General features: G+C 42.4%; 1 protein-coding gene across 1 annotated transcript in view; it reads left to right on the top strand.

Annotated features, from left to right (window-relative positions):
* The window catches only part of LOC138953135 (tetratricopeptide repeat protein 8-like), a 90,803-nt gene that overhangs the window by 16,026 nt on the left and 58,303 nt on the right, over positions 1-16,474 (top strand). The window contains exon 9 of the mRNA XM_070324927.1: positions 10,840-10,962. Within this exon, the coding sequence (XP_070181028.1) occupies positions 10,840-10,962 (123 nt within the window). The remainder of the gene's footprint in view (positions 1-10,839; positions 10,963-16,474) is intronic.

The following is a 16,474-nucleotide window of genomic DNA, read 5'->3' on the forward strand; positions in this document are numbered from 1 at the left end:
GGGGGTGGGAGGAAATAGAGAGAGAGAGAGAGAGAGAGAGAGAGAGAGAGAGAACGAACGAACGAACGAACGAACTTTATTTTTCGAGGGTAATGGAGTAGATACAGCAAAGATCTTTTTTCATCCAGCCCTCGCCGGAGAGAGAGAGAGAGAGAGAGAGAGAGAGAGAGAGAGTCTGGAGTCTGGAGTCTGGATGGTTTATTGATTGGGCCTTGGGCCCATTTCAATTCGGGGTGTACACATTTTCATCATTCATGCTTCATGAAAAATAATCATTTTAATATTAATCATAATAAAATAAATCATCATCATCGTAATGACAGTCGACATGACGACTGTGGAAACAGGCATTTACAACAGCAAAACGTTTGGAAAAGGACAGTAAGCATCAGCACAAAATCCAGTCTCTGTCGCACTTCACTCATGTCTCTCTGTCCTCTTTCCGTCCATCCATCCATCCATCCATCCATCCATCCATCCAGCCATCCATCCATCCATCCTTCTATCCATCTCGTGTCCCTCTGTCCTCCATCCATCTAATCAACCGTCTGACTGTCCAACCATTCATCCGTCATCCATCTATTCATCACTCCATCTATCCCTTCACATGCCCTTTCACACGCAAATCTGCAAGCAGTTATATGCATAATCGTTGCATCTCTGATACATAGCATCACATTAACGTTTTCAAAAAAGACAAAACTGTATTACTGTTTTTTAAGCAATGGACAGAAAGCAGCAAAAATAGCATACACATAAAACAAGCTCGTGCAATATCTCATATTCACTGTCCCCACTCACTGCGTATTTTAAACGCGTTCATGATGAAGGTTGCAAGTCTAAGTAATATTGATCTGTTTGGTGTCGCTAGAAGTAGCGCCAGTTTAAAGCTTGATGGGCGGTTGTAATATTTTGCAGGTATGTAGTACTCGCGAATACCAGCATATTTTGGACATTTCAAAACAAAGTGAATTTCATCTTCGGTCTCGTTTGCGCAGAATGGACACAAGTAATCTTCAGCAGTTGACGACCGAGTGTGTCGTAATCGATGCACTTTGAGTGGCGAGACACCAAGTCTTAACCTAATCAGGCAGTTTCTTGCTTTGACGTGCTTCAGGTCATTTAAGTATGAAGACATAGATAAGGCTGACTTGAAAGTGCTATAGAAAAGGAATCGTTCTTTACTTTGTACTGTTTCTATCCACTCTTGCTTGTATAATGTGACTAGTCTGTTCTTGAATTCCGTTATGAACGCATTTTCATTTCCAACGCCTTGTTGAATCCAAACTTGGTCAAAGCCGTATTTGTACAGCACATAGCAAACTGATGACGCCCATGTTCTTTTATTTTGTTCGTGTAAATAAAGCAGCATTTTATAAGCTTTTTGTGGCAATCGATGACTAGGCATTTTCAGGATGCGCAACCAAAATCGTATGGACTTAACAAACGTGTTGACAAATAACGGGTGTCTGCCAGTTTCTCCATACACAAGTGTGTTTGGTGTTTTTATGCTTGTGTTCAGAAACCTCTTAAGGGCAAACAGATGCACCTTTTCGATAGGTGAATGGTCTGCATCAAGGCCCCAGACTTCTGCCGCATAATTGAGCATGGGCTGGATCTGGGAGTCGAATAGTTTATAGAATATGTTTGGTGATCTTTCTCCTAGAGTCCACAGTACCTTAAAAATACCAATCACACCCTTTCTTGCACGCAGCGCTAAATCGTTCAGCGTGTGAGAAAATGTCAACCTTGTAGAAAAGTAAATTCCTAAGTATTTATACATGTTCACAGTTTCCATTTCGATATTGCCATACATCCATTTTTCAATCGCTGCAATGTGACCACCATTTCTGAAGATAACTATGTTAGATTTTTCTAAATTAACAGTCAAGCCAAGATTACAAGCAGTTTGGTATAGCACGTTTATCTGGTTCTGTAACCCACACACAGTGTCGGAAATCAAAATAACGTCATCTGCGAACATGAGAATCAATATCTCAATAAAATCTGGGATAAGTTGTATACCGTGTCGTCCTTTTCGCTTGATTTCGTCCGCCAATTCGTTAATGAAAAGTGAGAACAAAATTGGACTATTTATTTCTCCCTGCTTCAGGCCTCTCGGACACATGAAAAGGTCAGTGACCTCTGCTCCTGCCCTAACTTTTGCTTTAACAACGTTGTACATACTAAGTATGGCTTGGTACATTTTACCTTTTATTCCTTTGCTTTGCAACACCTTCCACAGCTTTGTACGGTCTACTGAGTCGAAGGCCTTCTTGAAGTCAATAAAAGCAACGTATAGTTTTTTGTGTGACAGTAACTGTCTTTGTACCATAGCAAATAGAGTAAAAATATGATCGGTCGTACTGTACTTTTTACGAAAGCCAGCTTGACTTTCATTTAATAGGTTGTTGGATTCTACCCAACTAGTTAGTCTTTTGTTTATGATAAAGCTGTATAGTTTGCTGCAAATATTAAGTAATGATATGCCTCTATAATTGTCTGGATTGTTAATATCCCCTTTTTTATGAAGAGGGTGAATGATGGATTCAGACCAGTCTTCAGGATATGAACCTGATGTAAACAGTTTGTTGAAGAACCGGGCTAGGAATGGTACAACATGAAAAGCTGAATTTTTGAAAAGCTCACTAATAACACCATCTGGTCCTGCAGCTTTACCATTTTTTAATGCTCGTATGGCTTCGTAAACCTCTGTTTCTGTTATGTCATATTCCAGCATCTGGGTAGTCTCTAGTTCATTTTCATCTACTACCTCTTGTGCTTCGTCAACAGTAGTATTGTTTGCGTCCGTTTCTGTGAATGTGTTGAATACATTGTAAAAGTGTTCATACCATTGTTCAGTTTCTATTGTGTTAGCATTAGAGAGAGAGAGAGAGAGAGAGAGAGAGAGAGAGAGAGAGAGAGAGAGAGAGAGAGAGAGAGAGAGAGAGAGAGAGAGAGAGAGAGAGAGAGAGAGAGAGAGAGAGAGAGAGAGAGAGAGAGAGAGAGAGAGAGAGAGAGAGAGAGAGAGAGAGAGAGAGAGAGAGAGAGAGAGAGAGAGAGATGTCAAATCAAATTTTCTTTTTCGAGGGTTGTGGCATAAGAGAGAGAGAGAGTGTGTGTGTGTGTGTGTGTGTGGAGAGGGGTTGTGTGTGTCTGTGTGTGTGGTGTGTGTGTGTGTGTGGGGGGGGGGGTTGTGTGTGTGTGTGTGTTGGGGGTTTGCATTTGTCTTTATGAATGTCAGTGACAAAGTCATGTCATGATTTTCTTAAAGTGTCTTCAGTTACATGTTTTGTCAAGTCCAGCAGTGTTTCACAAGAGAACTGCTGCGACCAGGCGAATTTGTTGAGCACTTGTATAGGAATACGAAATTTTAAATAGCGACAAGTGTACAGCCGTCTTTTTCGTTAAACGTGAATGTGTCATAATACACCTTTTGCGAGAAACGATGATTCAAACACTCAACTTGGACCTAGAACCAACTTTTGAACAATGAGGCATGTTCTAGTATCGACAGTCACACAGGACAGTGAAATGACAGTGTTTACCACAGTTCCTTTAAAGACACTGTCTGTCACTGTTCGTGTCAAGAGACGACAGCAATCATAGGACACACAGAACCTAATGGTGAGAATGAGATCATTGTGGTGGTAATAGAATCAGCGTGATTCAACAACTGGGTCCCTGGTTTAGAGTAAATGACAGCCTTTGTGTCGCCCACAGAATGAAGGAAATCACGCCTCACTAATTGAGGCTATAACTGTGGGAAACGGATGACAGAAAGTGCACAAATTAGATCAGCACCACCGGCCTAATTCGGAAACTGGGTCGGGGCATTTAAAGGTACTGCCCTTGTGACAGAGTTTAGAACTAGGTCAGGCTTTTGCGTCTGTTACAAACGTCATGGCAACGATTCTTTTTTTCCAGGCATTCAAACTTCTAACATTAAGAATTTAACAAACAGTCACGATGAGTGGCATACGATTTGAACAGAATCTTCAGAAGAGCGTACGTGGTACTGGTTGATTTACCCGGTTAGAATCACTCGAATGATTTGGTGGACATGGTCTTGTACCCGTCTACGCTCATACTGGGTGAAATCTTGAGTGCCAACTCGGACGAATTGCCACTAACAACGCAGTGACAGAGGGAAGAAACTAATTATATGGATATTATTTCAGAGCCATCAGTCGCTTTTCTCAGCATTCTCCACTCGTCATTTTCTCAAAGTGCGACTAATGATAATGGCCGAGTTTCTTTGTTCAATTTAGAAAACTGTCTTGTAAGTTACCCAGAGGGAAGAATAATAAGTCACGTGACAATGTATTGTGTCAGGCTCTTCTTTTTTTTACATTTAGTCAAGTTTTGACTAAATGTTTTAACATAGAGGGGGGAATCGAGACGAGGGTTGTGGTGTATGTGTGTGTGTGTGTGTGTGTGTGTGTGTGTGTGTGTGTGTGTGTGTGTGTGTGTGTGTGTGTCTGTGTGTGTGTGTGTAGAGCGATTCAGACTAAACTACTGGACCGATCTTTATGAAATTTGACATGAGAGTTCCTGGGTATGATATCCCCGGACGGTTTTTTTCTTCTCGATAAATACCTTTGATGACGTCATATCCGGCTTTTTGTAAAAGTTGAGGCGGCACTGTCACACCCTCATATTGATTGAAATTTTGGCAAAGCAATCTTCGACGAAGGCCGGGGTTTGGTATTGCATTTCAGCTTGGTGGCTTAAAAACTAATGAGTGAGTTTGGTCATTAAAAATCGGACACTTGTAATTAAAATTATTTTTTTTATTAAACGATCCAAAAACAATTTCATCTTATTCTTTGTCATTTTCTGATTCCAAAAACATATACATATGTTATATTTGGATTAAAAACAATCTCTGAAAATTAAAAATATAAAAATTATGATCAAAATTAAATTTCCGAAATCGATTTAAAAACTATTTCATCTTATTCCTTGTCGGTTCCTGATTCCAAAAACATATAGATATGATATGTTTGGATTAAAAACACGCTCAGAAAGTTAAAACGAAGAGAGGTACAGTAAAGCGTGCTATGAAGCACAGCGCAACCGCTGCTGCGCCAAACAGGCTCGTCACTTTCACTGCCTTTTGCACTAGCGGCGGACTACGTTCAGTTTCATTCTGTGAGTTCCACAGCTTGACTAAATGTAGTAATTTCGCCTTACGCGACTTGTTTTTTGTTTTTTTTATCTCACTGTGGGCTTTCTTACTAGTCTGGTAACTTGTAAAATGTTGCTTATTACATCTTGAAGTATTTGGGGATCTTCATTTGTTACATTTGTAATTATCACTGCCATTGAAAGCAAGAATAGTTGCAATAACTGAAACATTGGCGTGTGTTTCCCTGTTCCCCGAACTTGGTTTGTAACCAAAGACATTAGAGTTCTCTATCTCTGGTGTGACTTCGTGGCTAATTATGTGACTAATCTCGCACAGAAAACCATAACGAATTTTGTGGTCATTTATGAAATAGTACGCTTGCGAAGACGATTCTCATTGACTTAGTTGCTTTGTCTCTCGTAATTGCACTACAAGTTCTTCTCTTCTGGTCATGTTTACGAGACCTTGACGAATCCGCTCGTCAGTGGTACATGGGTGCTAATGGAGAGAATGGGCAATGGATATAATCTCCTGACCTTGCCTGTCCCAGGTCTCAGGTGTGTCCATTGACACTAGCTTTCTCGTGACCACAACGAATGGATTGTCAGTCTTAGCTGGACGCCATACTAAAGAGGTAGAAGTAGACAGCATTGGGTGTCATCTGGTATATAATCTCATTCTTCTTCTTCTTCTTCTTCGTCGTTCGCTCAGACAGCATAATCTCATTCTAAAAACTGTTCTGTGAATTGTTTCGTTTTGCTGTTCACCCACGTCGACAACAAAGTGGCCGACAAAACATGATTGTTAGCTTGTTAGTTGAACACGCATTGTGATTATGCAGTACTATCATGATACTTATGAAGCAATTCAGATTAGCCTATTTTTTTGTAAGTGGAACACTGCAGGTAGCGATTAGAGGCAAAAGTCTCTCAAAAATGTGAGGGTGAATCCGTTAAGTTTGAAAATCGACGTGTGGGAAGGTTATGCTCCATGAAAAATAGACGTGACGAAGAATATATGTAACTAGATGAATACCCGCCTCGCCGGGTACCCGGCTTCGCCGGGAAGAAGTAGAGCCGGGTACATTGTACGCGATTGACGCCACACGAAGGAAGGGAGATAAACGCGCAAAACACTGGAGAAGATAAGGAAGAGTTACTGGGAATGGATGTACAGAAAAACCAAAATCGGTTGAGCGCTGCGCGCTGAGAGCACGTGTTGAAAATTTTCATCGACCAGATTGTGTCCGGGGTCTACCTGAATATGCCCACCAAATTTGAAGCAGATCCATCGAGAACTTTGGCCGTGCATCGCGAAGTGACACAGACAGACAGACAGACAGACAGACAGACAGACAGACAGACAGACAGACACAAGCCGTATATAGATATAGATTGTGAAAGACGAACACGACTAACAATTTCCACCGTGGTTGACATCTGTTCAGCCTTCGTTTGACTTCTGTCTCTCTGTGGTCAGTCTAACGCACCCAACACTTTCTCCAATTCTTTTCGCTCATTATTGACCTTGTCTAAGTGGTCAGCGGAGATCTTCACAGAAGAAACAGCCTTATTAACGGTCATGCGAGCAAATGCCTCTTGGCCTGTCTTCAGCTTCCCCTCAATGCTGACCATTCAGACCACTGGTCATTCGCACAAGCCACGACTTATTAAACACAGCAAGGCCAATTGTGGTCAGCTTTAATGAGGGTTGAGGTCCCCAGGGGTTTGTCACGGACACGGTCTTGCTGGTAATGACTGTGTTCATTATTACTGTCCTTTGTCCTTTGTTTGACACCGCGGTGGCTGTATTATCGCGATTTATGCGGTAGTAGTTGTCGACGGTATGGTTGTTATTGCTGAAAGTTTTGTTGTTAATACGGCGACGGAAATTGATTATCTTCTGTTTATTGTTATTGTCGTTTGTCCTTTGTTTGACATCACGGTGGCTGTATTCTGGCGATTTATGCGGTAGTAGTTGTTGATGCTATGGTAGTTATTGCTGATAGTTTTGTTGTTAATATGGTAACGAAAATTGATGGTTTTCCGAGCAGAATTAAACATTATTAAAGGCATGCGGTCTATGCAATACAATTTATATATAGATCTATATGTTGGTGATAACATTTATAGTTTTATTGCTGACGTGTGCATGGAACGTGATTGTTGTGGAATATCTGTCGTGCTCTAAATACGGTAGATGATGGTACCGTGATTAGTGATGGACCAAGGAGAATTGTTGAAAAACAATGTTACCTCCTGTATTGTGTAAATCTGTTCTGACCATGGCATGGGACAGTTTCTTTTTACTACTGTTCGTAAAGTAGGTTCTGTTTTGGAGTCGATATGTTTTTGACTGATCGTATAGGTTGCGTGTACTCTTGGATTCATACCAGAGCAACAATCTATACGGATGGCATTGAGTCGCAGTTTATCGTGTCTCAGTGCTTCGGACACATCTCTTTTTACATCGTATTTTATTACGATTTATTATACTTACTTCGTATCTTGTCTTCCGGTCACTTATTGAACTACCTGTAGAATTGTCGTTAAAACTATTTTCTCCGTTTTTAACTGCTAGGTCCACGGACTGTCAATAAGTTAAGCTCGAAATGAACGTTTACACACCGGGGACTGTGTTCCGCCTTATTTTAGCTGGGCTCGTTGTTACTCCGTTTTCAGCTGGGCTTGGTGTCACGCAAACGAAAGCATCTGCACTAAAGTACAAACTATGTCTTCTGAAAAGCTCATTTCCGGAAACGGATGTTTTTAGCAATAACCTAAGTAATGTGTCTCTCTATTTTTATTTTTTTTATCTGACTAGGTTTATTATGTGACCCGCATCGGCTTGAAATACGTGCGAGTTGTCGCTTTTAGGGCACAAAAGCTGATCAAAATGAAGAAATAATAAACAACGGTATCATTTTATGGCTTTTCTGTATCTTAAGTTTGTTCTATAGTTTCTTGCTGTTATGCAGATGCATTTTCCCGAACCTGCTTCAAGGCGTTGAGGCACCAGAAGTAAAACCAAAACCCATGTCAGTCGAGTTTTGTTCCGCGCTGGACACCCAGAACAAAAGCAAGCCCAGCGCGGAACGCAGACAAAAATACAGGGGGCCCAGCGCAGAACAAAACGTACATCACTTGCTTGTTTTGATTGCTTCTTATGACATAATGAGGACGCATTGAAGCACGAAATTGATACAAATGATCATAGCTTTACCCAAAATAGTAAAAATAGAGGAATATTTGTTGTTCAAATCCATGTTTGAGAGAAATTTACGTTGAACCTTCATTTTTCACTAAAAAAAACCCGCATGCACGCCTTACATTCGGCCACTGTCAATTAACCAGGTAAGCAAAAGACGTTTTTAGCTGTCTTCAAAGAAAACAATTAATCCCCTTTCTACTGACACTCATCAATTTTAGCTTTGATCAGTGTGAAAGTCATAGTTTGTGTTTTTATGAAGACACTTACGTTTGCGTGACACCGGGCCCAGCTGAAAACGGAGTAACAACGAGCCCAGCTGAAATAAGGCGGAACACAGTCCCCGGTGTGGTTTAGACCCCTTTCAGGGCGAATAATGACTGTGCACTAGTGTGCAGCTGTGAATGAACTGGAGATCAGTAACAGTTCTGAATGTGTGTATCCCAGACTGTGTTTGAATTCTCTTTGAGGCATGCATGCCCAAGCGAGCCAACAGCGAACAATTATGGAAATAAGCTCTAGCTTGCTTTCGGAGGTAATCTGCGCACAATTGGTCTTAGTGGAGTAATTGGCCGCTCCCCTGGGAGATTATAACCACTCATATGTCCCATAGAAATATAGCCCGCCGAAAACAAGTAACGTGTCAACAAGAAAATTGCTGCTGTGTGCTGCTGACATTTAGCGAGGGCGTGGGGCACGATGGTAGTGTCTACTGTAGGATCTATGTTTCTCTCGCTCGTCTCTGTTGCAGTTGCTTTTTCACTATCTCTGAGGACGTTGGAATAATTCTCTCTCTCTCTCTTTTTTTTGTTTCTCTCTCTCTCTCTCTCTCTCTCTCTCTCTCTCTCTCTCTCTCTTACTTACTCTATCTCTCTCTTCCTATCTGTTTTTTCCTATCTTTTTCTCTTTCTTTCAATCTTTTCCCCTGAGTCTGCTTTGGAATGATAAGATCATTAATAACGAACCACCTCCGCCGACAGGTGTCTTGCATATGTGAGGGGAAAAAAACCCTACCTGGTTTCCCTCTGAACCAAAAGGATTAAGCAACCCCGGGTGGTAATGACACCAATTAGTCGGCACCCGTATCAACAATGCATCATCACCCTTTTGGCGTAAAGCCCAGAATTTATTACTTACACTCGGGGTAGATTGGCTTCCCGTGCGAAGCATTGTGCCATGGTATGACACGCCAGAAATCGCTCTGTCTGTAAGAATCAGGCAGTGGGAGTGCCTGTCAGTGCTTGTTATGTCAAGGGGTAGGGTGTAGTCGAGAGAGGGAGAGAGAGAGAGAGAGAGAGAGAGAGAGAGAGAGAGAGAGAGAGAGACAGAGAGACAGAGAGAGAGAAAGAGAGACAGAGAGAGAGACAGAGAGAGACAGAGAAAGAGAGAGACAGAGAGAGACAGAGAGAGACAGAGAAAGAGAGAGACAGAGAAAGAGAGAGACAGAGAGAGACAGAGAAAGAGAGAGACAGAGAGAGAGAGAGAGAGAGAGAGAGAGAGAGAGAAAACAGAAAGAGAGAAAGAAAGAAAGAGATAGAAGAAAGGAAGAGCGTACACGATGAATAACTTCATTAAAACTAAATCAAATATACGCGTCAAGGCAGAAGATAGAAGACGTTGACAAAAATATTTCAAACAAAAACAAAATAGACAAAAAGAAAGAGCAAAGAAATGAAAAAAGGAAACCGCTTTCCCAGTAAGTTGACGTTGTCTTCTATTCAGGTGGACACGTCGTTTATTAAGTGGGTTTATCTTGGCTGGGCCAAATTTGTTAACTGTCACGTTGTGTTACTTTATTTAGTGCGGCCCTTTGGAGAGGGACCGAATGATACATTTTGGAGAGGACCTTTAGTTTTCAGGCCTTATTGTTCAGGATATGTCCACAAATGCACTGCGTAAATGCTGACATTTTCGAGAAGGAATGTATCATCTGTTCGAATGTTACAGGAATGTATTATCTGTTATTTTATCTGTTATTGTCCGATGAGAATCCTCAATTTTCCATGCATAATTTCTGCCGTTTATGGTCTTAAACCAATGTATCTTGTTACTGTTTTTGGGCTGAGGCTTACACTTTGATGAGGGTGTGTGTATTAGATTTTTTCTTTAAGTTTAGGATAGTTGATGCCCAGCAAAAGACGTCACCAACAATGAACGATAGAATTGATGCTCAGTGGTACCTGTGGCGTGAGTCCCCTCCGATGAGAGGACACCTCACAAGAAAGGATTCTCTCTTTTGTCCCTTTGTCTACTATCTCAGCAAAATTAAACCTGTTTTGAAAGGCCATCTGCAGTATTATGCAGAATGTGTGGGGGCGAGGAAGTGGATGAGTGGGGTGGGTTGGGGGGGGGGGGGGGTGCATGATGCCAACAAACAAAAGAGCTGATTCTTGGAAGAGTATCTGCTTTGAGGGGAATTATATTTTTATTTTTTGTATTTAATGTTTTTTTTGTTTGTCTCGTATCTTCTTAAAGGTTTTTTTGCTTTACGTCACGTGCAGGGTATCTGTGACCACAACCTGGCCTACCAGTGTTTCCGCTTGGCCCTGTCCAACAACAACGACCACGCTGAGGCCTACAACAACCTGGGAGTGCTGGAGCTCAAACGTGGTCACGTGGAAGCCGTGAGTAGACCTTTATATATATTGCCCTCTCTTCTCTGTTTGTTTGTGTGTGTGTGTGTGTGTGTGTGTGTGTGTGTGTGTGTGTGTGTGTGTGTGTGTGTGTGTTTCTTTCTTTCTTTCTTTCTTTTTACTTTCACTGGAAGTTCTGTTTCGCGCGCGAAGTCATCCAGGTTTTTGCAGGTCTTTGACGCCATTTAGACATTTTCATAGATTTCTAAGTGTTCTTTCTCTTCAACTTTCCTGAGAAGTTCTGCTTTGAAAAGGCAATCCGATGTTCCTAGTCTGTGAGGGTGTGTGACACCATTTAGACATGTTGAAAGATTTAAAATGTTGTTTTTCTCCAATTTTCATGAACAATTCTGCTTCGTAAAGTCATTCAGATTCTCGCAGTCTTTGTGGGTGTTTGAGACCATTTGAATGTGTTGAAAGATGCAACATTTTCTTTCTCTCATTCCGATTTGCGTCGCATTTGCAGGACGTTTACGCCATTTAGAATTGTTGAAAGATTTCAAGCAAGAATAATAGAAAACTGGTCAAACTGCTGTGTTGCTCATGGCACTGTAAATCATGAATGTATTCGCTCTCCAAAAAACCTGCACTTTTAGTATTGGTCAATAGGTCTACATAGGCTTGAAAGACTTCAGTAAAGAGAGAGAGAGAGAAAGAAACAGAGACAGAGAGACCTTCAGCAAGCTATTCGGTTTTACCGCTTTTCCCTCCTGCGCCGAGGTGCACGAGAAAGTAACCTACCAGGTGGGAGCCAGCAGCGGTGTTGGATTGGTTGAACTTGAAATTTGTTGTGATTTTAACGAATCAGACCCGACGATTTGTTCTCTCCCGGTTGGGTGGCACCCACTGACTTTCGCTTCGTGCACCCCAGCCCTGGTTTCCAAACCTGCAGCAACTTTTTTGGTTGAGTGTACTTTGGACGCACCTATCACTCTAATCCTGCCTGTGAAGGCAATACATCATGTTCCCTCTGCTGCTTCGATAGCTCTGGATACATGTTGAACAGTTCTGTGACTTTTTCTCTCTCTCGCTGTGCGTGCTAACAGGTGTATGCTTAGCTCATGTGTTGAACCAAAGGACGACACTGATTTCGCAAGACAGACATTACAATGCTGGAATAATGATGTACAGTCGTAGATATCAACCTATACACGTACGGAAGAATGCATACGTGCGCGCAAAGACACAGACAGACCCAGACGTCCTGTAACTAGTATCATTTCTGGCATTCCACAACATATCACTCATGTCCATATATATATCTAGGCCTGCTCCAGTAACATATTTTTTACGCCCACCTGGCCAGACCGCTTCGATGCCAAGTAGTCGTTGAGAGAGAGAGAGAGAGAGAGAGAGAGAGAGAGAGAGAGAGAGAGAGAGAGAGAGAGAGAGAGAGAGAGAGAGAGAGAGAGAGAGAGAGAGAGAGAGAGAGAGAGAGAGAGAGAGAGAGAGAGAGAGAGAGAGAGAGAGAGAGAGAGAGAGGGTGAAGAGAGAGAGAGAGAGAGAGAGAGAGAGAGAGAGAGAGTTATTGGGGATGGGAGGGTGAGTTGGGGTGGATTGGAGTGGTGGGCTGGAACGGTAGGGTGAAGTGAAAAATGGCTGAAGAAAAACCCAAGAAAAATCGTGACCCTGGCAGTGGAACTCTGACAGTGGAACTCTGACAAGGTAGTCATCATTTTGGCACATTCAACTCAGAAGAGGTTTGCCTTTCGAACTGGGCACAGTTACCTATAATTCCCGCATAAAAACTCAGCCGAAGTTGTCCGGGTGGCCGAGTGGTAACGCACTTGCGCTCGGAAGCGAGAGGTTGCGAGTTCGACCCTGGGTCAGGGCGTTAGCAATTTTCTCCCCCCTTTCCTAACCTAGGTGGTGGGTTCAAGTGCTACTCTTTCGGATGAGACGAAAAACCGAGGTCCCTTCGTGTACACTACATTGGGATGTGCACGTTAAAGATCCCACGATTGACAAAAGGGTCTTTCCTGGCAAAATTAGTTAGGCATAGATAAAAATGTTCACCAAAATACCCGTGTGACTTGGAATAATAGGCCGTGAAAAGTAGGATATGCGCCGAAATGGCTGCGATCTGCTGGCCGATGTGAATGCGTGATGTATTGTGTAAAAAAAAAATTCCATCTCACACGGCATAAATAAATCCCTGCGCCTTGAATATGTGCGCGATATAAATTGCATAAAAAAAAAATTTTAAAAAAAATCCCTGCGCTTAGAACTGTACCCACGGAATACGCGCGATATAAGCCTCATATTGATTGATTGATTGATAATGCTGTTATTCTGGTCTTACAAAACTCTCATAAACGTGTCATTATTCGGGCGTTTAAGCTCAGATAAACAGGTTACGATCTTGGCATAGGAACTCCGTTTGCATGTCATAATTCAGGTATATTTTACTGAGATAATTATGCGCACTGAGATTCTGAAACTTCCCGAATTCTGCCATAGTGAGTCAGGTAAACTTGTCGTAATTCTGTCATCTAGAGTTAGGTAAACTTGTCATACATCTGGCGATAAAACTCAACTAAAGTCGTAATTCTTTGGCATCAAAACTCAGGTGATCTTATCGTAGTTCTGGCATTTTACCTGGGGTAAAGTCATACCGCTGGCACCAGCAGTCACGCACACTTGTGATAACTCTGGCATTGAAACCCATTAGGACGTTTTGTAAGCTTCTATACATAAGAAATAAGTCTAAAAAGCAACAGCGTATTCCACTGCGGAAACGGATCCTGCTGAAGGACTGGAACTTTATCCGTGAATTGGCGAACAGGTGGTGTATGATAGCGTCGATATGTGTGATTTACTACATTAAAGACATGATTATGTCTGGTGTCAGTATCAGGAGAAAAAGGCGACACTTACATGAATTCGACATGTTGATAGCAACATTGTAAATGAGTTGTGTTGTTTGTTGTTAACCGAGTTTATTGCTGTTTGCTGTTAACCGAGTTTGTTGCTGTTTGTTGTTAACCGAGTTTATTGCTGTTTGCTGTTAACCGAGTTTGTGAAATTTTAATTGTGTTGTTTTGTCCTTTGTTTGTTTGTTCGACTTTCATTGTTTGCATTTACAAAGGCGCGTCTCTCTCTTTCTCTCTCTCTCTCTCTCTCTCTCTCTCTCTCTCTCTCTCTCTCTCTCTCTCTCTCTCTCTCTCTCTCTCCCTCAATCTGGTGAGACTCAAACAAACAAACAAGCACAGAAGCAACCTGAACACAGAATCTCCCTCTCTCTGTTTACCCTGTGTTTGTTTCCACTCACAAAGACAATCCCAGACATAAACACAAACTTTGCGATGACTATTTATACGCCGGGAAATAAGTTGACGCAACAAGCTATACACGTAACAAAACTACAAGAAAACGACTAATATCGTCCGCCATCACACGCCCACAACAATGTTTACGAGCCAACATGGGCTCCATAGCGCTATACGCGGCGAGACTTTGATTCGCCCATCTGTACATCTATAAGCCCAGATCGCCTGTTTAACATCACGTAATGAAGGCGTTTGATGTCTGGCTACCCTACGGGTATGCGCAAGAAAGCTCGTCGGTCGTCTCGGAAGGGGGTGTGTGTGTTTTGGCACTTCGCGAAGTTTAAAGATGCGCTCGTTCCCGTGTAAAACCGCCACGTACATTATCATAGACCTGTTCAGGCTTTTACATGAAAAAAGAGCATCCTTGAGGTTGTGCACATGCAAAAATTCAACAGCCTAGCTGCTTCTTATGCAGAATTGGAATTGTTGTTGAATTTATGTCGCAGAGTCACTTACGATATCACACGCTTTTCGTCAACAAATATTCTCACTCCGCACAGAAAACAGTTGGGCTATTGGTTTTTGGTATCCAGGTTTCCCAATTGCTTCGTTTCCGGCCAATTTACGTGGAGCAAGTGATGCGCACAAAAAATATTGGCGGTCTGGAAGTGTCGTCTGCGCAATGATCGCGGCGTCTTTCTTGACCGCCAAAGACAACCACGCACGCTGTGAGACGTCATTCGTTAGACCTCACTGTGTCAAAGTGAAAGGATGTACATTTCCCGTGTAGAATCCCAGACATGTATGTGCTGAATTACATGTTTTATACGGGGAAGGAAGACATCTTTTAACGCACGTACATACACAGGACTTTTTTCTGCTTCGCCTTTTGTTTTACCCCAAGGAAGGCGTTATTTGTTTCTACCCGAGGGGCGTGGGTTGCTTTGTTGCACCGTGATGTGCAAGCCAGCCTCTGTGATGTGCTAGCCGCCTTGGTGTGTGTTTGGATATTGGGTGTGATTGGTGGTGTTAGGGCGCTGACAAGGTTTTCTCGGTGCTGTGGGCGTTTCAGTGTTGTGTGCACGTGGCTGAACGTGTTGTACTGGCGGGTAGGTTTTGAGAGAGAGGGAGAGAAGGGGGGGGGGGAGAAGGAGAGAGAGAGAGAGAGAGAGAGAGAGAGAGAGAGAGAGAGAGAGAGACAGAGAGAGACAGAGAGAGACAGAGAGAGACAGAGAGAAAAACAGACAGACAGACAGACGGACAGACAGACAGACAGACAGACAGACAGACAGACAGACAGACAGAGTGAGAGGCAGAGAGAGAGACAGAGAGAGGGGTAGAATTGAATTGAATTGAACTGAACTTTATTTTACAAGGATAAAGATTTAAGGCAAGACTTTTTCTTAAAATCTGTCCTGGGGGGGGGGAGAGAGAGAGAGAGAGAGAGAGAGAGAGAGAGAGAGAGAGAGAGAGAGAGAGAGAGAGAGAGAGAGAGAGAGAGAGAGAGAGAGAGAGAGAGAGAGAGTTTAGGTAAATGCAAACATTACTGTAAGATGCACCATTCCGTTGCACGTGGTTGGCAAACTGCACGCTGAATGATGTCGTAATGTGATAAACATTTACCACGTAAACAGTCCCCGTTCTTGTCCCATCTCCACCTCTCTTCACGCTTAACTGCCATAATTCCCAAAACAGATCTCAAGGTGAAAATGCTCAAATACCACTGTGACTTCAAGTTGCACGTGCATTTTTGACTTGCATTCACCGTCTGATGTAATTGATCAGCTGTTGTTGATAGTGATGGAAATTGGATAGCAGTATCACAGATGTTATTTTTTAAAAGTGATCTAAACTTGTAGATTGAGTTGCATGTTCCGCAGATTGGTTCAGCAGTGTGATTGGGCATTATGAAGCATTAGTAAGGATTTATTGAAGGAGGGAGGTGTCGCTTCTCGGACGAAAATGTCACATCATGTACTGTACCCATGTGACATTTTGTGACGCTCTGTTGTCTAGTTCCGACGAAGCGAAGTTACGCGCTACCTTTCAACTAAATTTCATTGTGTAGTTTGTCGATCTCGATTATGCATCACTTTTGTCACCCCTCTGTAGCAACGGGAATTAATAAACAAAAATGTGGTGGAAAGATAGTACGGAGCGTACAAGTGATCGGAATGCTTCGTGGAATGTAAACTCTGCTTTTAACGGCATGAGACTCTGGAATTACGTCACTG

This window comes from Littorina saxatilis, linkage group LG17 (assembly GCF_037325665.1).
Source record: "Littorina saxatilis isolate snail1 linkage group LG17, US_GU_Lsax_2.0, whole genome shotgun sequence".
Classification (NCBI taxonomy): domain Eukaryota; kingdom Metazoa; phylum Mollusca; class Gastropoda; order Littorinimorpha; family Littorinidae; genus Littorina; species Littorina saxatilis.